This window comes from Thermobia domestica, chromosome 2 (assembly GCF_964235325.1).
Source record: "Thermobia domestica chromosome 2, izTheDome1.hap1.1, whole genome shotgun sequence".
In the NCBI taxonomy this organism is placed as follows: Eukaryota; Metazoa; Arthropoda; class Insecta; order Zygentoma; family Lepismatidae; genus Thermobia; species Thermobia domestica.
In genome coordinates this window covers 166,262,298-166,285,271 of record NC_137455.1, presented here as the reverse complement: position 1 = coordinate 166,285,271, position 22,974 = coordinate 166,262,298, and the positions used below count along the sequence as shown (strand labels likewise).

General features: G+C 32.9%; 1 protein-coding gene across 1 annotated transcript in view; it reads left to right on the top strand.

The window, feature by feature from the left end:
- The window catches only part of LOC145679772 (uncharacterized), a 28,521-nt gene extending 9,333 nt beyond the window's left edge, over window positions 1–19,188 (top strand). The window contains exons 3-5 of the mRNA XM_081750328.1: window positions 4,007–4,201; window positions 12,970–13,062; window positions 16,841–19,188. Of these exons, the coding sequence (XP_081606454.1) occupies window positions 4,007–4,201; window positions 12,970–13,062; window positions 16,841–17,757 (1,205 nt within the window). The 3' untranslated portion in view covers window positions 17,758–19,188. The remainder of the gene's footprint in view (window positions 1–4,006; window positions 4,202–12,969; window positions 13,063–16,840) is intronic.
- Window positions 19,189–22,974: the final 3,786 nt, after the last annotated feature.

Below are 22,974 nucleotides of genomic sequence, written 5' to 3'. Positions count from 1 at the left end.
TGAATGTTTCAGCACTTCATTTAAAGTAACTTGGGTAAAGATGCCGCACTTTTTCAATATTATTCATTTTCCACTCCTGCAATTGAGGTGAGATTGTTGAATTTATGATCAATTAGAAGATTGATGTCTTGTTTGTAATATCTCGAAAGACAATTTTATTTCAATAAATTTAAGAACTTAAAATAAACCATTTACGAAAACCTTCAAGTTGGGCATCTTCGGCATGCGTGTGGGGAAAAGATGCCCCAGTCTTACAATTTTTCAAAATGTGTTCATAAACAACATAAGAACAGGCAACTATGCTTTTGTACCACTAATGTTACTAACTTTAATTTCTACTAACTATCCATCCAATTATAAAGAAAATTTTCAACAAAATGACAAGTATTCTCTATGTATATTTTCTAATCCGTTTGTAAACAATAGATGAAAATAAAAGATAAAAAGTAAATGTGGATCTTACATATTATTATCATTTGTTCATTTTTTTAAACTTAGATTCTTGCGATCACAATTAATGCAGTGACATGCAGTGAACCTAGTTTAAATACAAACCACCGTAATCATTCAAATTTCCCAAGGTGTTCACATCGGGAATCGAATCTGGGATTTCGTGCACCAAATGGATATGTACTAGCCACTAGACTAGAGGGGAAAACGGCTTTCTTTTAATACAAAAAAAAAAAAAAAAACATGCTCCTTAAAAAGTAATGCCTCCCCTTATAACAACTTGCTAGCTACAACACTGGTACATCTATGATAATATCTGATTTATTAGTGGAAATGCTCTTCATTTTGCAATGAAGGAATGTTTTATTCACCCAGAGATTTACGTTTTCAAAATAATTCAACCAGATAAAGGAAGTTGTGACAAATCAGGTGTGTCACATGACCCCTCCCCCTTGAACAACCCTCATGCATATTCAGCTCGCACAAATGGCTTAAAACTCAATCCATGCACATCCTTTTGATTCAGTTTGCTAGTCAACTAGTCATACACGTTATATGAAGTTTATTTAGTCCAATATTGATCACGTAAGGAAAGAAAAGAAAGAAAAGTTATAAATAAAATATTACATCATTGAAAGCAGCAACCTACCCAGGAAACCAAGCCCATGCTCTCATTTGCTTCTGAGTGAACAATTAATTACAGGTTATTACAGAACAATTAGTGCTTCGTATTCAAATCAAACATAATTTAAAATATAACGAACGTACAAATCCTTGCAACGCGTCATAAATTGATTGTCCCGAACACAAATATTAAACTTTTAATGTTATAAAGTGGAGTATCTTTGCTTCGATTTCACTGGGGCAACTTTCCCAATTTTGAAGCAAAGACGCTCCAGTCGATCACGTGATATATTCATGGACACAGAGACACAACAAAGCACATTAGTATTTGTACAAGACTGAAGTTGTTAAGCAATTATGTTTTATTCATGTACTTCTATTTAACTACCGTCAAGAAAATTACTACGTTTCACTCTCTAAAATTATAGACACTGAAATAAGAGTAACTTAGCTTTGTGAACAGACCTGAACAAAAGCAGCTTCTTTCTCTGATGCAACTTCCCCATATATTACTCAAGACTGTGTACCCTTTCGGGGGCATGGCAAGTCCTGTGACTACGAGTCACAGACAGGCCTTGAGCAATTCAAGCTGAGGCGTCTTCACTCAGTGGGGCATCTTTACCCAAGATACTATATTTGTTCTGCTTAACAGGATTATTCTAGTTTTGAAGTTGCACTAGGGGATGGGAGTTCAGGTCCATATAGTACAGTTTTTATAGCAGATCGAACATTAGGGTAATCAAATTAGAATTAGTTCTTTCCGAATGGCCCTTAATTTTTGTTAGGCTGAAATAATAGTCTTCTGCGAAGGTGGTTAGTTAACGCCACACCATCGGCATCGTGAAATGCATAGATCCATTTTTGTCGCCATTCATCCACTTAATAAGACAAGAGTAACAAGTTGTGCAGCAGATATGAGAAGCCCACATTTTGTCCTCATCGCCAAAGTGGCGGTTAAAATAATTGTAATAAGCTTGTTTTAATGTTTCTCTTAAATACCGACGCGACTTCTCACAGTATAGATTCCACACACGGAACAAAAATTATTTGGTAAATTTACAAAAGCATGTGATCTCTTTATCACGAAGAAAGCAAAACTAGCTGGAAACTAGTTGTAAGAGGCAAAGTTAAAACTAAAATACGAAGTTTTCACAACAAAACACTCTCTTAGCCAATTCCCATTGTCCAAGCGCTTAGAACAATAAGACGATAACATTTATAATATAACATGCTTCCTATCGGATTCTAAATAGTTCAATACCTGTACGTCCGTTGAACAAGTTTTTTTTTTTTTTTTTTGGTAAAGTATAGAAGAAGCAACTTGCACTACGTTCCTTGTACAATATTTGTATACTAAAAACACTTTTCTTTTTCATTTGTTTCATATGCTCATATTATATTACTAAAACCTAAAATAGGTTCGCAATCTACCTTAAGCGTGATCCGTTTTGTGACGTAAAAGACAGTTAGAAATTTCCTGGAGGCATGTCAAACGGGGACCTTTTGTCTGGGTTGCGAACCCCAGACCATTCTCATACATGGAATTACTGAATGGCCTTGACATCCACCCAGTTCCTCTAAGAAGTAATTTAAATTAACGCACGTCTGGGGGCGTAGAAAACGTAGCTCAGAATTAATTATAAACATGGGAATAGAAATTCAAAGATAAAATTCGATAACACAAAAATAATTTAAAATAAGAATTTAATGATCTGAAGTTGAATAATTGAATAATCACAGAGCATGGTATGGACTGGTATGACTTTAAGACTAGAGAAGACAATGCATAATCACTTACTTTTAATAACGGTGATAAGCAGAACCTCTGATGTACAGAATGACGGAGTAGAAAAAACTAATGATGAGCTCTCTGATTCACAGAGTCTCGACGTCAAAAATAGAATTTCCAATACCCGGAAGAAAATCCGGTAGTATTTATATGATTTTTCCGTCATGTCAACATTCTTGCACATTCTTTCTGAGTCTTCCTAGTTCTAGAAGTCATAGCCGGTCATTTGCATTGTAGAAGTCAAGACACTCAAAATTTTTGATTGGATTATGAATCCTAAAGAATATTCAAATTGCCTCCACTTCATACATTGTCTATTTTATACACATTTTCCAATTCAGTTAAATATTTTGTATGATTACACATTGTGGTACACAATAATATGTTTCCATCCATGATATAGTATTTCAAAACGAAAAGATTTCCCATTTTTGATTGAATATATATTTTTTTCTCTTCTGACTAATTCATTCGATATTTACTAAACTTCCAGACTTGTTGGTGATAGAATAGAATATTTTTAGAAGATGATGTAAAATCCATGGGTGCTACTCTTTTGAATCGAGAGGATTGAAAATCCTCAAAAAGAGATGTTTGTTTAAGAATTTTACAAATTTTCTTCCGTTTCTGCTAAACTAGAGAACTTATTTGGAAGTCGTTTGAAAGCACTTTTGAGTAAACTGTAACACATAAAACAAGATTATATTCATTACAAGACGAGAATTGTAGTAGCAGATACAGGCAATTATAAGAAAATACATACTCTTCTTCAAGAAAATGCCTTGTGTGAAGTGAGTTTTAGTGATTTACAACAAAATGGAGGATGATAGAGTATTGTCATGTCCCCATGCGTCAATAGCGCATAAAATTAAATAATCTTTCTTATTTCCACCCATGTGACAAAAACTTCTTTCCTAGTGTTATCAGAATCAAGCACAAAATAAATACGTCACAAATCTCATAAAATGGGTTGTTTTATTGAAGAAAATAAATCGGTACATTCATTTGTTTGAAATAAACTGAGAAATATTTACAGTAGCGTAGGTTCTATGTTTAGTTAATTATTATAATTTTAAATCATTATTAATCATTTATTGGTGTAAATCAAAGACGTCTTGCGTAGTTACATGTCTTTCTTTTCAGATACAGAACAACGCAATACGATAAAGGAATTATTATTTAAAAATGAATCAGATTTTCTCGTGGGAATTAACAATGTAACTCTCAGATTGAAGAAGATAGGTCTTCGAATGGGCTCCAATCCTTGCAATTGTGCAGATTTAAAATGTGGATGTTGTGCTAATCTGAGTATTGAAACACTAGGTTTTAGACAGAAAGGTGAGTGACAATATTTATTTTTAATTCTTATCACTGTATAAATCCTGAGGAGTCTTATTGAGTATGAAGTGATCAGAGATGGTGGACTAATAAGGAATAGTGGAGAATGCAGTTCACTTAAATTTCTCAGAAAGTAGATACAAGGACTTCTTTTTGACACTCACTACTCTCTGGCCATAATACATGTAGTATTAACCCCTTGCGTTCCAGGTGCTATTTTTCTATCTGCATGCTGTAATACCAGTTTTTCATTTAGTGTTAGAAGACTGTCTAGACCGCTATACAGAGCATAATTATTATATAAAATTCAATGAATATAATTTTTGTACAATAGCGCACGCACGCACAGGCACATCCACACAAAAATGTTTGCAATGTGGAACATTTGGGTTAAAAAAGGGATTTTTGTTTGTTCTGAAGAGATTTTATGCTGTTTAAGGTTGCCAACACTGATCGGAGATCAAAGACAAAGTTTTTTTTTCTTCTTTCCGATCTCGAAATACTATCTCCAAGTTGCCAATTGTTTACTGTTGAAACAAACACATGTGTCGTTATTGAACACTCCGTTAGGTTTGACATCTACTGAGACGAAACAGTTTCTTTTCTTTCCAGTCAGTAAGGTGCTGTTACTTAAGGAGAAACTGTAGAACTAACTCATGCCTTGCAAAACATTAAAAATTTCATCACCTCCAGGATTAATAAGACCCTTAATAAAGAATACGATTTCATGACATCCCCATGGATGTCACTAGTATTCTGCAACAGAGTATTTTATGACATCCCCATGGATGTCACTGGTATTTTGCAACAGAATATTTTATGACATCCCCATGAATGTCACTGGTATTTTGGAACATAATATTTTATGACATCCCCATGGATGTCACTGGTATTTTGGAACAGAATATTTTATGACATCCACATGGATATCACTGGAACGCAAGGAGTTAAATACTGTTACTAACGACGCTATTCTGCTAATCAATGAAAGGAAGTTATTTGAAGACAGTTGTTCATTTTTCAGTATAGTGCTTTCTTCTTAATTAAATTCTGTCTAACACCTTTATTGTTCTACATTTTCAGTTGTAGTTTTCGATACTCTGATTCACTACTATATGTACTTTTTAATGAGAATTATGCCATTATTTTGTTTCTTTTATTTACGTACAAAATATATAATTTTCTGGAAGTTTCTATTTAGTAAGGGGAATCACAGTGGCAGAGACGGCGTTAGGTACGTGTGGGGCCCGGGCCAAAAATGACCCCGTGGAACCAGAGTGCTGGTAAAAATCGCCGAGCGCCGACATGCTATTTCTAAAGCCGATAAAGCAATAAGCAACTTCCCCAGATGCTTGACTTTAATTCCTATGTGTCTCTCTGTGTCTGCGATGTGCTTTCGTATCTATTTCTTGGATGAAACATGCTCAGAACGCGGTGCCCTCCAAGTGCGGGGCCTGGTGCGGTTGCCCCATTTGCCATCCCCAAACTCCGCTTTTATACAGTGGTTAGTTATACTGATAAAATTATTCTATATTGTACATTTTAAAATAAATACAATATTAAGAATCAAAATGAGACAAAGGGTTTTGTTTGTTTCAATAACTTTATCTAATACAGCATATTACGGTGAATGGTGACACCTTTAGTTAAAATAAAGCCATTTCTTTTATCTTCATTCAGTATGTTATTAGTAGAGCTCAGAATTAATAGCATAATAAAATCCCAAATACTTGAGAAAATGGCGAAATAAAAACTTCCAAAATATGATGTAAAATGGCAAAATAAACAAAAGCTTTGGGAGAAAACCAAGTACTAAAATGTTTAAAGTTTCTAATAACATATAATTAGTTTAATAATGAAGTTAAAAATATGAATCCTAACAAATAAAATGTTAGGCAGTTTGTTGTATATAAATGGTCTAAATTAACCGGAGTTAAACAATAGTCACGTTTGAGATTATTACCTCTATTATATTATATTTACAATATTTTATTAACTATCTTCCTGAAGGTATAAAAAATCCTATAAACTGTTAATCGACTGTAAAGAGCTTGAACAGAATATGGTGCAGTAACTAAGTAGTTAAGAAATGAAAAATTATAAGTTTTACTGAACCTAGGAAGCTAGTACAAGTTCAGTATACAATAAACAAAACTTATTATCATTGCTATTCTTTTGGTTTCTTCTTGATATATGTTGCTACTTATTCCTTCAGCTTTATCACGTCCTGTTTTAATTATATAGAGAATATTAAAAAAATTTGTCACAATATTTTAGGAATATACTCCTCAGATAAAAATAAGAAAAAAAAGTTCATATGGACCTGTGGTTGAAAGTGCATAGTTTGTAGTTATAGGGGTGACGAAAACGTGAAAGAATGAACCTCAAATGTCATTAATTCTACTACTATAAGACAGATCGTATTCGGGTCAAGACATCACTAAGCAACTAACATGTGAACTATCCAAACACAAATCTTGGGTTTATTCTAAGAATTAGTAGGGAGTTTCGTAAACTTGCCACACTTCATAAATTGTATCAAACTTACGTTCGATCCAAACTCGAATACGCGACGCTTGTATGGAACCCAGATACTAAAATTAACTCACTAAGAATAGAAAAAATCCAGTCCAAATTTCTTAGATATCTTGTATATAAGGAAACAAACGTTTTCCCAAGAACTGAAAACACTAATTCATTAAATAGGAATTTTGAAACTCTAACCCTCAAACAAAGAAGAACGTTATCTGACATGATATTTTTGTACAAGGTACTTAATAATAAGCTAGACTGCAACGAATTGCTTTCGAGCTTTCAAAAAAACGTTCCAGGTAGAAAAACAGGTCCAGAAAACTATAACTTCTTTTATTGTGCAAAAGCAAGGACTAATATCCTAAATAAGTCGCCAACATGGAGGATTAGTGCAACCTACAACAGACTCTTAAAAATGACTGACAAATAATATAGATATTTACGCTGATTGCCTCAAAAGGTTTAAAAGGGAAATTGGAAATATATTATTTCATGAAAGATGAACACTGTAATTGGGTATAATACCTGTTGTGTTTTGTTTCAATAAATAAATATCTATCTTTCAGTGCTTGCGCAATCATTTTTAGAGAGGCTGTTTGGAAGTACTTGACCTACCTCTCTAAAAATGGGTGTGCGAGTACTGGAGCATTCTTAAACATGGATACTTTGACAGCTTACATATCAGTTCCTCAGAGATGTATTGACCCGACTACGATAGTTCCCATAGTAGTGGAGCTATGAACTTTTGAAGTTCACTTATTTCACGTTTTCAGCACCCTATAGAGCTCCGAAACTGTCTACTTTTGAGTACAAACCCCTATGAACTTTTTTCTTATTTTGATTTGAGAAATATGTTCCCAAAATATTGGAACACATTTATGGAACACCCTGTATATGGAAATCTAAGCAAAACTGCATAATTTCAGAGCTAGGGCCGTTGAATAACGAGCAAACACTACATTGCCACATGCATTATTTCGAACACGGTAAACTGTGATGTGACAGTCGATGTCAGCGTAAAGAAAATGTCACAAACGCAATCCAAAACTTCAAGCAATATTCTAGCAGTTCCACAGTTCATCATGTCCGGAATAACGCGTACTGTGATGTATTTTTTTTTCGTTTATAGAAGCGCAAAATATACCGTGAAACAGTACATACAATGATGCGGCACGCGTGTTACTCCAAACATGAGTAACTACGTAGCTTGCGGCCCCTAGTATTTCCACTTCCCACTGCTCTAACTGCTGTCAAGTCTTACATTTTGCCTACTTTGAAGCCCTCCATGAAGTCGAGATACATCTGAAAATTCTATTCGGAACACGTCTGGGAATTATGCACTATAGGTAATCCCTAGTGCACGTTGCTGGAATATGCATTTTTTGGATGGCGTATGTGTGACTTCAGTTATGCTGATATCGACTGCCACTCACGGTTTCTTGTATTCAAAATAACACGTGTTGCAATGTAGATTTTTCCACGCTTTTGAACGGCCCTAGCTCTGAAACTGTACACTTTTCTCCAGAGGCCCATATACACTTTTCTTCCTATTTTGATGTGAGAAATCACCTCTTGGAAAAAAATGAAATCTTTGAGTCCATTCATTTTTTTTGTCAATATAGTTCATTAACATCCTATATATTGTGTAACTATTGTGTAACGCCTACAATGCGACATAAACAATGCCTACAATGCGACATTTGGATTCGAGCATGGGCACGATCTCTGCTCAGACAGCCCATATTGAGTGAAGTTTTCCCTGGTTTTCCTGAGTTCCATCAGGCGTATGCCAGGATGGTACTTTTTCTGAGGTCAGGGTCGAGTCCTTTCCAATTCGTAGACTTATCTTAAGGACCGATATGATCTCGGAGTCTGAGGCTCGGACATTTCCTTTGCTCCTTTTCTTGAACTAATACATAAATGTATTTCTTAAATAAACAAATAAATTGATCGAATGCATTGCCCATGCTCGAATTATTCAAATATCGCAGAAGGCAGAAGCGCATATTTGTTCTAGTATTCCATTTTAAGAACAGGTAGTTTTCCATATTAGGAGCGGGGTGTGCCTAATATGGGAAATTGAGTTTCTTTCAATTTTGTAATATTGTAAAAATTCAATAATGTGGAATAAACTTTCATACTTGTATTTTGTTTTGCAAAGATACCGCAAGTGTTATGATGTATAATAGTTTTATTCTGGAATATGCATCTATGAGAAATAAAGAAGAAACAAAATATATTCCATATTCGGTGCCTTTACCCTATATATATATATATATATATATATATATATATATATATATATATATATATATATAGGGTAGACCATTTATTTTGAAATGCCCTTGTGTCTTTTAAATTAATCAATAAAAATCGATGAAATGTTGAAACTTTCAAGCATCGACAGGGTGACATTTTTTTCACGTTCTTTGTGATACCACAAAATTAAGTGTTGTCAATCCAATGTAAAATTGCATTTTTTAAATGACATTACGTCAAGCTACTACATATTTCAAATCTATATGTCAAACGAAGACTTACAATACTATATTTATCATTCAGTGTTATATAATAATGACGCTACAGTATCACAAACATCTGTATAGATCTAAATTTTGGAGGTCTTTACGAAAGTAATAACGGAAGTAAACAGGACACGTCAACGCTCATCGGAAGATTGTTAGGGTTAAATACTATGACCGTAACATGGTGCATTTGTAAGTCAGCGATGCAAATCTGTCTTCAGCATGGGGGGGGGGATAAGTAAGACCATTTCTTTTCTTTTTTCTTTTCTTTTTTTTCTTTTCTTTTTCTTTTTTTTTTTTTTTGTTCAGCGATGCTCAAAATATTTGTGAACGTGAAAAACAATCATGTGGAGGATGAGGGAGCAGAGTTGTCTTCAACATTGAGAGGCGGGCAAATTTGAAGTTTATTCTGGGGGATATCAATTTCATCCCACTTTCCTTGTGGCAATCGAATACAAATTATCATATTTTTTCCCTAAAAAACACATTTCAAATAGAATTATTGGGGGGACAGTCCCCCAGTTCCAAGATTGGAATGGACACGTCCCCCCAGTTCCAAGATTGGAGGGGACACGTCCCCCTCATTCCCCCGGGATTTGCGCCAGTGGTAAAAGTGCTTAGATAAGTATCACATCCAATTACGTAGAAGGTTTTCAATAAACAGAAAGATCATAATGGTGTTTATAGCAATTTGATAATTTGATATCTCAACCCGTTCGGAAGATATGATAAACATTGTTGAAGTTAGCAACACAATTTACAATTATGAAGTTCTGAGAACTTGTAATTACAACTAGCAATAACAATTCATCTTATATTGTAGACGAAAAAGAATATTAAATCAATTTCCCACAACTATGTGATTTTAAGCAGTAGGATAAAGCAATCTCTACCCATGTTTTTCATATCTTCGTAACGGAGTGAGATACCAAATTGCTATAAACGGCATTATGATTTTTATGTTTATTACAAATTATTTATGTGATTGGATGTAATATTTATCTTAACACTTTTTGGAAATAAAACGTTTTGAAGGAAGTCAAATTTTCGATCTTTTGTAACTTTGTCTCTCACATCATGGTCAGAGTATTTGACATGGAATTACTTCTGCTGTACGTTGACATGTCCTGCTTACTTGCGTTTCTTTCTTTCTTTCTTTTTTCATTTTTTAGAGATCTCCAAAATTTGGATGTTTACGGATGTTTGTGATATTATAGGATCCTTATTTGTAATTGAATAATAAATGTGATATTGTCAGTTTTCGTTTAACACGCAGATTAGAAATATTCAATAGATTGACGTAATGCCTTCTAAAGAAACACATCTTTTTATTAGGTTGGGAATATACTATCTATATCTATATCTGTCCATATCTACCTATGTATGTATGTATGTATATATCTATCTATCTATGGGTGTATATTCCATTCAAACTTTTCTAGAAATCATAATTTTTATCACTGTGCATTGTTTGCTAGTCTTTTCATGAATAATTAGTGACAAGCAGAGCCGCACCAACGTGTGAGGTACACTGGGTCCGAATCTTCTCCAAAACTTAGTAACTCTACGTATATTTTTATAATATCTTAATAAAACTATACTTGTTTGGCACAGAAATAATTGATGTAACCTAAAGATTTTGATCTTACACTTCATTTGAACTCTTTCTTTATAAAAGCAACCTAGTTCTATATTTTTTTCTGGTAATATAAGTGGAAGCAGTTAAGAATTACTACTTAACAATTACTTATCGTGTTTTCAAGTGTAGAATAACACTAGTTCAGTACTATATAGATATAGTGTCCTGTAGTATTAGCATCCCCCCAAACTATGGACCCCTCCCAAGAAAAAAATTCTGGGTGCGTGCCTGATGACGGGGAGTACTAGTCTCGCCGCTGATGATCAACAAAAGAAGGTATATTTACCCGTTGTAAGTATAGTATAAATGATTTATCCGCAGTATAGGATTCGAAGCTTGCTTTTGAAACCCACGTTGACAATATAAGAAATGAAGCAAACAGAGATCTTGGGCTCATTTCAAAAAGTAAATAAACCAGCCACATTTCAAAAATCGTTTCAAACCTACGTTTACCCTAAGCTTGAATATGCAGCCCTAATACGGAACCAATCGAAATATATATATATATATATATATATATATATATATATATATATATATATCAAAACTAACTTCCTAAAAAATTCAGTCTATTTTTCTGAAGTACGTATGCCATTTAGAAGTAAGCAATTTTTTCCTTAGAACTGAAAAATGTTACCCAATGGGAATTTCGAAACAACGTTAAGCAAAGCAGAACAGTACATGACATGTTATTCTTATACAAAATATATAAACCCAATTTCATAACAAACTAGATTGCAATGAATTGTTTCCGAAACATATCCCTAGAAAAATAGTTTTTTTATTGTATAAAAGGATGGTGATTACATTGTGTAAAAGGATAAACATACAGCATTCACTCGAAAATAAGTACATATAAGTACTCCCAAATATATGTTGCCTAAAAATTTAATGTCTATTTTGAGAATCAGTTTAACCCTTTCAAACCTGATTTTATTTAAATCATAACAGGAAATATCTGGATATTTTAGAAAATCAAAAAGGAAATACCAAATGGCAAATTAACCTATTAATAATACAATATAGTATCCATCTAAGGTATCAAATGTTCTCAATTAAAGCATTCTATTCTAAGATTAAAAACTAACACGATTCATGGCTAAGCGGTTAGCGTACGTACCATTGGCGTGGGAGACACGGGTTCGATTCCCGGCGGGAGCTCAAGTGGCTCGGAGTCTACATTAATCAGTAGGTCCACGTCTCATATAGCCTCGCTGCTGAACGGGAGGTTAAACTCAAAATCAACTCAAACATGTCCATTGGATTGGACATAAATGCTAAATTGGTTAATATGTGGATATAAGCATCCTTGTACGATCCCAGAGAGAGTTGTAGTACCTCCGTCTCACTCATCAGGTTTACAAAACAGAAACGTTACCTGTAATTGTTAGATAATAATACGTCAGTTTATTTTTATAATAGTCCAGCATATAGCTCATCGTATATCCATAAATAATACAAATTTGTCATTAAGTGAGATTCTTGGTTAACCCTGGTCCACGTGTTGTAAAGTAATTGTTATTATAAGCTATGTGTAGCCTATTTATCGAAAAAAACACAACAACTAAAGTTTAAAATAGCAAGGATAAAGCAACCTTAAGGAAAAAATACGAAACAGCAACTGTACGATTATAAGCGCCACCAAGAAATGTTGGCCGATTTTTTTTTTCAAAAAATGGGAGCTTATATTCGAGTAAATACGGTATTAAGAAAGTTATCAACATGAAGAATGAGGGCAGTCATAAAGAAGGGACTCACAAAGCAAAAGAGTGTTATAGGTATTCATAAATTTACGAGTTAAAAGTAAAATAAAAGTATATCGTGAAACATGTAACAGGTATACAATTTGTGTTCTATTTCAATAATAAATCATTAGTTAAATAAATAATGATAATGCGTAACATAAGAAAAAACACAGGAAGATATATATATATATATATATATATATATATATATATATATATTTAATGCATTGAGTTCAGCCATCCACGAAGGAATTTTCCAGAACGACTTATTTCATGTTTTCGTTCAACACATGGATAATAATAGTTCTCTTTCTTCTTTTTTTACAGGCTGTGTCGATTTAACGTATGACCCTGATGAATTTGCTATTGGGGTTAATATTCTAATGAACGATGTATCTTTTTATCAAGGCACATTTTCAGGTAAGGAAAAAAAAAATACTATCAATTTTCAGTGTTTTGATCTCTGATGGGAGATGGGATTCAGACACTAGCTCACTGTAAGTTGTTCTTCAACGTCTGTTATACGTATAGTTCCGTGCTAAAAATCATAATTAAACTTGAACAAAACGAAATGTTTTGCAATTATCAATTTTGAACCAACATTTGTCAAATATTTAACCCCATTCTTATATAATACTAACAGAAATGTCCCACGGGAGAAATAGGTTTATGGAAGGTATTTGAATCCGTTTCTTCCCTTTGGATACGCATTTCAGTGAAAGTGTAATAATAAAAATCCAAAATATCATTCCTTACCATCCCACTCCGTCTCACCCAATGCCGATGGGGGATGAATTTAAACTTAAACGACATCGTAAATGTCTTATTAATCTCAGCAACCCTTAAAACTATGGATTAGACACTAATATCAACTGTTTTTCAACACATATGCCCAGTTCGCATCCTCAACCCTCATTCCCATGCCAAACTTAGGACAATGTCATAAAAGTCTAAATTATGCCATTATCCACTCAAGTACCAAAATTGTTACATGGATATTTATTTATATGTAAAAACCGACCCCTGTCTTTAAAGCGGTAATAATAATAATAATAATAATAATAAAAACGCTGGGACACATCTCTTATTTTTATTGAGGACTTCATATTCCAAGCTTAATCTTTCGAATTAGATGGGTTTGTGAGATACTGTATTTTTAACATAAAATTTTGAATTCCTCTAGTACTTTTAGAGTAAGTAATTTCGGGAAACTAATGTGATAAATACATACGTTAGACCAGAGTCTACTAATGCCAAAAATTATCAAAAACGGTCCAATGGCGTAAGAGGAGTTAACCATCAAACATATACATACTTCATATTTTCATATAGAGAAATGATATCTGAATGAAACTTGGTAAACAAGTAGCTTATTGTCTGACAAATAAAGGTCGCTATATTTGCTAGCCGAGCTCGACTCGGCCAGGGACAAGATCGACTCGGCAACAGAGTCTGTGTTCTATAACTTTGCATGCCAGCAGATTGTGAATTCGGTTCATCTCGACTTGCTAATTAAAAATTTGTGTACTGAATTTGCCGCCTCTAATTTAGACGAATTTTCCAAGGCACATTGGACATATTCTAAATTAAAGATGGACAATTTGAGAATTATTAAAATTGTTCCTATTTCCTCTTTATGAGGGCGAAATCTTGAAAAACTTCAATTATTTCTTAATGAGAAGTTTAAATCCAGAGTTTTATCTTCATGACTTCCCACATTTTAGGATATATATTAAAAAAAAAAAAACTTTCTAGTTCCTTGCTTTCATTATAAAGGGAATATTCTGTCCAAATTTCGAGGTTTCTAGAAATAGTATGCCCTGGGCGTTGAATGGCTTACTTTCACTCTTTTATACGATGGTATAGATTAATGCAGATTTATTTATTAAATACGTTGGACATGTAATTTATTGATAATTTACATATATTTTTTTTCTTTAGAAAAATGCAAATAAGCAAACTTGACATTACAAAAAAAAGTCATCGGTATTTCCATCTTTATAAAACAAATTATAATCTGAATTACATATTGAATTATTTGCTTTTTCCATTAAAGTATCCTACTATCTTGTAATAACTAGCTCACTAACTCTATAGCGTTAGAAATACATAGGTTCATCGTCACAGAAACTATAACAGATTATGTATTTTTATCACCAAATGAATCTGATTATGATTGTCATTATCTTCTTCACTAAAATCGGTTCAGCGTCATTTGCAGGCATGGAAAAAATTCCTGTTGAAGTGTGAAAGTTTTGACCATTGATCGAATTATCTTTTTATCTGGAAATTATCTACGGTAGACACGTCATTTGCACCCATGTGGAAATGTTAGATTTAATTTAATTCAATGTTAGATATTTTTGCAGATAAGAAGAGAATTTTGTCAATGGCTGCAACAGATACTTTTCAACAGAAATTTTCTTCATCGTAATAGCAATAGAAAATGACGTTACATCGCTAAAATTTAATTATCTTGTATTATCCTTCAATTTTATTCTTCATCTACTTAAAGACGTTTTACGCAAGAGTTTCAAACTAGCATTATTTAGGGTAACCGGAAATTTTCTATGCACTAGAAGTAAAACTACTTTGAAATGCTTTGCAATAAAAGATATTTAAAATAGACCTCTTCGGGCGTACAAATATGTCTGCATATACCACTGCACGTGAGTCTAGCAAAGATTTTTCTTATGACATATACAGGGTGTACCAAAACTAGGAGTCATGTATTAAATAAAAAAGTAACGTTTCCACTTCAGCAGGTTGTTCCCTTGTGCCTTCAGCATACCAATAATACAGCATTGTTGGAAAACGGATTCGAAGTGTTCTAAGTTTGCTCACACAACAATGCTTACGTTTTCCGTACTATTTCTGCGTGCCTTGACGTTACGTTCTGGGACGTTCCGTTCATAGGGAGTCTTACTAGTGTTAAGTTCAGACGGCTAATGCGATTTAGAAAATTCGAATATTTTAAATTAACGTCCACCTATTTCCAATAACTTTCCTCTCTTTTCATGTTTTCGTATCTTTACTCATAATGGAATATGACTACGGCCTCAATTTTTTCTTGCCAGTCCTTTCATAGATGCAATTTTAGTTTACATGCCATACCTTTCTTATAAGAAGTAGGCATTCATAATGTACAGTAACGTTAAAGACACTCTGTGTATATATAGCTGCTAGGGGGAAGACAATGGTATGTCACATTTTCTAACTTTCAAGTAAAATGGAAAACGAAGATCAATATTTCCATGCAGCGACACATACCAAAACTTCCCCTGCCCTCTACAGGATCATTTTTGAAACCAAACTACCTAAATAAGTGAATTCCCACTTATTTCACTTACTTAGGTGCCAGTTACCATTGTCTTCTACCAATCCGCTTATATTCTGGAGTTGCCACTTGTTCCGAATTAGGCGGAACGCCAAATTTTCCAAACCACTTACAGCATATGAAACAGAAATTTTTAGTGACATTTGTAAATTTCGACCCACTGCCTGTACCTATGGCTATCGAGATATCGATACAGTTCTATCACTAAAAGTTTTCATGTTGTCAGCAGAAAAGTCACCGTCAATGATGTTATATTTTTGTTTGTAGCCGATCAGTGGTTTATAATCCCGAACAAGCCGACGGTATGAGCATTCTATTTCCTAAGTGCTAGGTTTAAAATTTCATTCATGAATATACGAATATAAGAATTTATGTACTTGTCGTATCTCTTACTTTTAGGTTTAATAAATTGTTCCATGTACAAAGTTGGGCATGAGGAACCGGCAATATAGACATGTTCTATAAGGCGTCCTGCTTTATTCTTACCGAAAGGTGGCAACCCTAATATATACATGCTCATTTATTTCCCACTCCAGGGACATGTTTTACTTACACACCTCCATTTAATATTTACACTTTATTCGGTGATACGAGTACAAATTCTGCAGTTATGCTCTATACAGGTATGTAACAAGTACTGTACCAAGAAAATGAATGAATGGTAGAAATAAACTTCATTCTCAATATGATATCTTAGCTTTTAATAAATTTCTTTCTGGCATGTGTTTAATAAAAGTAATGAACTACAGAAAATAGAATTAATAACATTTGGGCTGAGTAGTACGAAATAAAACCAAATTTATATGTTGAAACAACACATAAGTTTATGTTAAACATAATTATTTTGCTATATTCTTTCAGCGAAAAATCCACGTCCAATCTGCTTACCTCTTCCACAGTTCCCACTAATAACAGGCTGTGTTAGACTATATAACATATTCACTCCAGGACACAATCTTCACGCATGTCTTGATCTGGAGGCCCGTTTCTATGGCGTTCCTCTCCTTGTCATAACGTTTGATTGTTTCCGAATTGGAGCGGATGGCATTGCTATTCTTAAACCGGAAGATGGTGGAGGTTTAGGACCAGAAGAAGGTGAAGAAGAGGACTACGATGAAGTTGATGAGGATTATGATGACGTTGATGAACCTGAAGAAGGAGGAGCTGAAGGAGAAACGGGAGGTACTGATGGAGTAAGCCCAGCGCCTCAGTTGGGTAACTTGACTACCAATGCAGTGGGACAAAACATTACAGTTTCAAATGCTACCAAGGTTCAATCACAGAAGGTAAAACCAGTGAAACGTCCTGCGTCAGGTGGAAATAACAATAGTAATAAAATACAAGGGGCGAATAATAATAGGAATAAAACACAAGTGGCGAATAATAGTAATAAAATACAAGGAGCGAATAATAACAGTAATAATAAAATACAGGGAACGAATAATAGGAATAAAACACAAGGAACAAATAATAATAGGAATAAGATACAAGGGACAAATGTGTATAGCAATAAAACACAAGGAGCTAATAATAGTAGGAATAAAACTCAACTATCCTCACTAAAGCACAACTTGATTATATTTCCAGATCCAGTACCAAATATAGTCTCTGTCGAACCAGTAACTCTAATAGCTGAATCACAAAATGTAGCATTGAAAAAATACGAACTATCAGCCACATCATCACAAAATGAAAGCAATGCCACAGTTAGTGTGTCGAATATCTCTGCAGTTTCCAATCAAACTATAAATACACATTTAAATGAACCATTAGAATAGGTTCAGACAGAAAGCGTGCTATTTCTTAAAATATACTTTGTTATTCAAATTTTTATTATAAGTCCTCAATAATTTAGATATTAAGAGAGAGAAATAAGTTTTTATACAGCAAAGGAAATCGTTATTCTATTTTTCCAATTCCAAGTAAAAAATTAAATAATCTTTCAAATTTAAAGCACAAAATAATTCTAAATAAAAGTGATAACGGCAAATCTGGAATTGAAAAGTGTTAATAGCTGTCTATTTTTAAAATACATTTCGGACATCCTTGTATATAACTTTGAGATACATTAGATTAATAAGTTATTTTGATCGCGACTAGTTTATGAATTGCTTACTATTTAAATTAGCTATTGTATGTTTCCAATACAATTGTATATTGTGTATTGTAGATTTATTAATGAAACCAGGTACATCATTTCGTGGAAATGTAAATATGTAGCCTTTTGCTGATATAAAATACATATTTTTTTCTCTGATATGGCTAAGACATAGAATAAGTATTATAAGATTTTGGTTATTTCAATTTCCAACGGTTGTTTAGATTATGTGTTGTTTAATGTTTTCTATGAGTTTCTGCGGTGTGGAACTGCATTCCTGTTCCTTATAGTTGACTCAGTGTGTACAGCTAAGCCTTCTAAATAACATCGTTTGTATGTTAAAATATCACTTTATGTTTTCAAACACAAATGCAGTGGAACTATTTTACCTTAAAAAAAAAAAAAAAATAATACAGAAAATGCAGTGCGTATTATATGCCGTCCAATATGGTATATTGTTTTTTTTTTCTCACGGGTTTGCTCAATGTAAGAAGTCAGATTTTCTTTATATCGAACGAATTAATCTAATAAATGTATATCTTTGTCTTTAGTATGAGATATTCCTAATACCAACTTTCAACCTATCTCCCACTCCAGTTTCTTGAGTATTACATTTCCGCAACCACAGGACAAAGCAACTGTCAGATATTTCTGATCAACTGGCTCAGTGGCTCTATTACCTAACGCTAGGCAAATGGGTTAGAAATTACATTCGGACAAGACATGTTATTACAAATAACATTGAAAGTATAAAGACATTTGTGTTCGTATTTTTTCTAAACTTCTTTCTCGCACTCGATTGAATTGTATTGTCTACTGTACTTTTATTATTTAAAATAGCTAAAATTTTCTTATTGTATATTTTGTTTTTGTGAATTGTATTATATGTCACGTATAGCAATTTAAAAATAATATAAAAAATAACGTTATTTTAGAATTTGTCAGATAATCTTTACATTATTATTTTCATAGCAAATAATCTGTACTGCAAATATTGATTGTAGAACAGTGTTTTTAGTGCAACCAAAGATTGATGTTGATATTATAAGTTTATAATAAAAATTTTATTTATACTATTGTAATAAAAATATAATAAAGAATTAAATAAGCTGACAAAGCAGTGTTTTTCGTAACTGGAATGATATTCCTTTCTGTATACTTTATGATAATCCATCTCAATAATAATTAGACAAAACGTGTGGTGCAATGCAATATTTAGTTTAACGTCCAAAGGTTATAACCTTTTAGGTAACAGTGAACTATTATAGCCGTATCTGGAGACGATATTAGAAGTCATGCCCTCCAATGTCCTGTAAAGTTCCGAAGTTTAGAGAGGATAAAATTAAATTTTAACTTACTTTAAGCTCGCTATTAAAATTTATGTTTGTTTTCAACATAATCTCTTAATACAGGACTTTTCAATTAGTATATTTGAGCAAGAAATTGCTGTGTAGTATAATACGAATTATAAATATATTTTTATTTTCAGTCTTGTATGTTTTAAAAGTAACTAATTCAAAGTACGTTATACATTACCTGATAATAATAACAGCCAACTTTAAAATAACAAAGATGACAATAGGCCCTATTGTGTATGTCAATTTCTATGTGATACAAAGTCATGCAGAAATGATTATGAAATCTAACATATCTAAACTAGAAAGAGCTTCCTACATAATAAATGCGGGACATTGCACGGATATTCATACTGACATTGGCAGCTATCATTTTTCAGAGTTAGAAGATCAAAAAAGGAGATGGACTCATTGTTTTATTTAAATAACACATTAAGTTAGTGTTTTAAAATATTTTAGTTTTAAAAGCGAATGAATAATAGGTCGTTATAATTGTAAATGTAAATGTGGAATGCATTTACAATTTTTTCATGAATCTTCCTTTTCTGTATTCGTTCCAGTGTAACATTAGGATTTACTGGTAACTATATACAAAATTAATGATCTGAAACTGTGATCATGGGAATGACAAGCTATTTATCATAATATGCCGGTATTATTAACCACATGTTATCTTCTGTTACATCATAGGAATGTCTTGTTGCAGTTTGAATCCTTTCAAATTCACAGGCAAATGTTAGTCTGTAGTACCCTACTGAGAAGTGTTTGTTCAGGGTCTTCTCCTTGAATTATATTTATTTTTTGCGGATAGAATAGAGTAGTGCATATTTTGAATGTTTGATTGATTAAGAATAATTCATAATGATCGATATTTCATATAAAGGACACGAAGCCGAGGAAGAACTTAAGTGAATCTGAATGGGTTATTTACATATTTATATTTACTTAATTATAAACAGTTTCTTAAACAATAGATTATGAAGGATGGAGTGAATGAGATGAAATCTATATTCTGTCCTTGGCATTCCTAAACACTTGTATATTCTCTAAGCTTCTAATTGTAATACCTAAAGATCAAAGATGCTTAAATGAAAAATTATGGTCGTTAGTTAGCATGTTATATCAGAAAAATATTTTAATTTGAACTGTTCATCAACAGAACGTGCAGATAGAGTTTCAATATTAAATCTAGAACTGAACATATTAGTTTATGCTGACGTGAGGAGAGTGTGCGGTAAGTTCTTAATATTTAAAGATTCACTTGTTGTCAAGAACTTGGAAAAAAAGTAAGGTAAGTGCTGAATAAATATAGTATTTTGAATGGAGTTCAACCTCTCGTTCATAAGGTTATCCTTTGTTATATTATTTTGCTTTGTGTTTTTTTTTCCATTATTGGAGTTTCTACAAAAATTTCAAATTCATTTTGGATAGAAGGCTAAAATTTATGTTACGGAGCTACTTAACCACAAGATCGACTTGACCTAACAATAAAATTGTATCACATGAATAAGAAAATAGTGATCTTTTTATTATGAAACTGGATTTTCATATTATTTATATGATTTTTCAAACAATATTTACAAATAATTTCCAAATAATATATTTACTCTATTATTAACCGCTGCGGTGCATTATTTTTCGTGGTAAGCAAGCGGCAATTTACGGCAGCAGTGCCGGAACACTATTCTATATATTTTAATGAGAGTCACATTGGGATCATCATAAGTCATCATTTATTTAGGTATGTACATATTTTCAGAGTAAAAATTTCCGTTTACGTAAATTTTCCAAACATACTGTCATATTATTTTGTAAACATATTGTCATATTATTTTGTGAGCATATCATCATATTTATATGATTGAATCTAGACAGCGTGATTCTATTATGCTTATATATGTTTTCAGAATATTAGCGAGATAAGGAGAACAGTGCATTCTAGAGTTAGGCAGATGGAATTACTTCTGCATTTTGGCATCTCAGGAAATAATCACTCTAATATACACTGCCCACTATTACGTAGACAGAAACTTCCGACTTACCGCAAGTCAATTGGCCCAGTCGTCTGGCACCTGCTTTCTCGGTACTGCCAAGTCCGAATTTGTGCTGCCTAAAATTTACATGTCTACTTCGTTCTACTCCAATGAAATAATCTAGATAATGATAAATCCCATCTCTATATCCCTAGAAGTCCCAACAATAAAGATTGTCGAACGATCATTTTCATATTTTACGTTTGTTGACAAAATTTAGCGCTAAGACAAATGGATTTATACCCTTCATGTATATGTAGGTTATATGAGGCATAAATGGCTTATTTCTGATATTTGTTTACATGATGGCCATGACGATAGCAATATAAACGTCCCTATATGGGATTTCTTGGTGAGCAATTATAATCCAACTCATTCCCATAGATATAAGTGATAATGTTGTATAATATTGTCTGTGGCATTCCCGGGTCATTTGATGTGTGTGGCTCAATATATATGTTCCAATGATTTATATTAATATGAATAATGTAAGATGTAAGCTATATATTAATTGCTCGAATTGCCCGAACTTAGTTACCATCATGATTCTAGACCAGTGATTTCCAACTTTTTTTTATGGTCACACTTTATTAGTAAACACAATTTTACAAGACACTCATTCACTGATATTAATTTTATGAAGATTCTATAATAATAAAGATGGTTTATTATAAAGCAGTGCTAATTTTTGTAGATGATTTTCCCAGTATAATACAGTAAACACCTTGTTCACACAAACAAAACTTTACGTTTACACATTCTTATTACAAAAGCAAGGCGTCTTAGTCTGTTTGTCACACTTCTAATAGTTTAAAATCAGTTTAATCTAATAGTTTAAATAGTTGTCGCCAACTGTGCTACCTCCCTATCTGATCCTATGAGAAGTAGTTAGCGTGCATGCAATTTGCAAGCGAGCTGAAGGCTTGGCGGAAACAATTAATTTACAATAATTATTGAAAATCTGTATCTTCATATGACAGTTCAATGACTTGGCGAACGTTATAATCTCGCATTCTTGCAGTTCGCTGGAGTATCAAGGCTCGAAGAGTTAGAAGATAAACCAACAGATAGCACCAATATACAGCATTAAGAACATACATACCGAGTATAATCATTTAATGTTATTCAACAAAATCGTAGAAAACAGTACATCTTGATCATGCAGTTAATACGATGGCGAAAGCGGGAAATTTAAAAATTATTTTACCACAAGTTTTTAATCTATTTCGTATTTTGAATTGATAAGAAAAAATCTTGAGACATCCAAGTTGGAAAGCTTGAATTAGACCACGGGTTGAGAACCATATTTGTTTCAAAGGGCAATGCCCATTTCCCAAGAAGGTCACATATGAAACAAGACCTAGACCTAATTTTTGTAGTTCTGTTACAGTTATTAGTTACATAGTTACATTATTAATTTACATGGAATTGTGTAACACATTAAAAAGACAAAGTAAGGAAGTTTATCATTCATTTACTTTTTACTTACCTATTCACTCTGTGAAATTG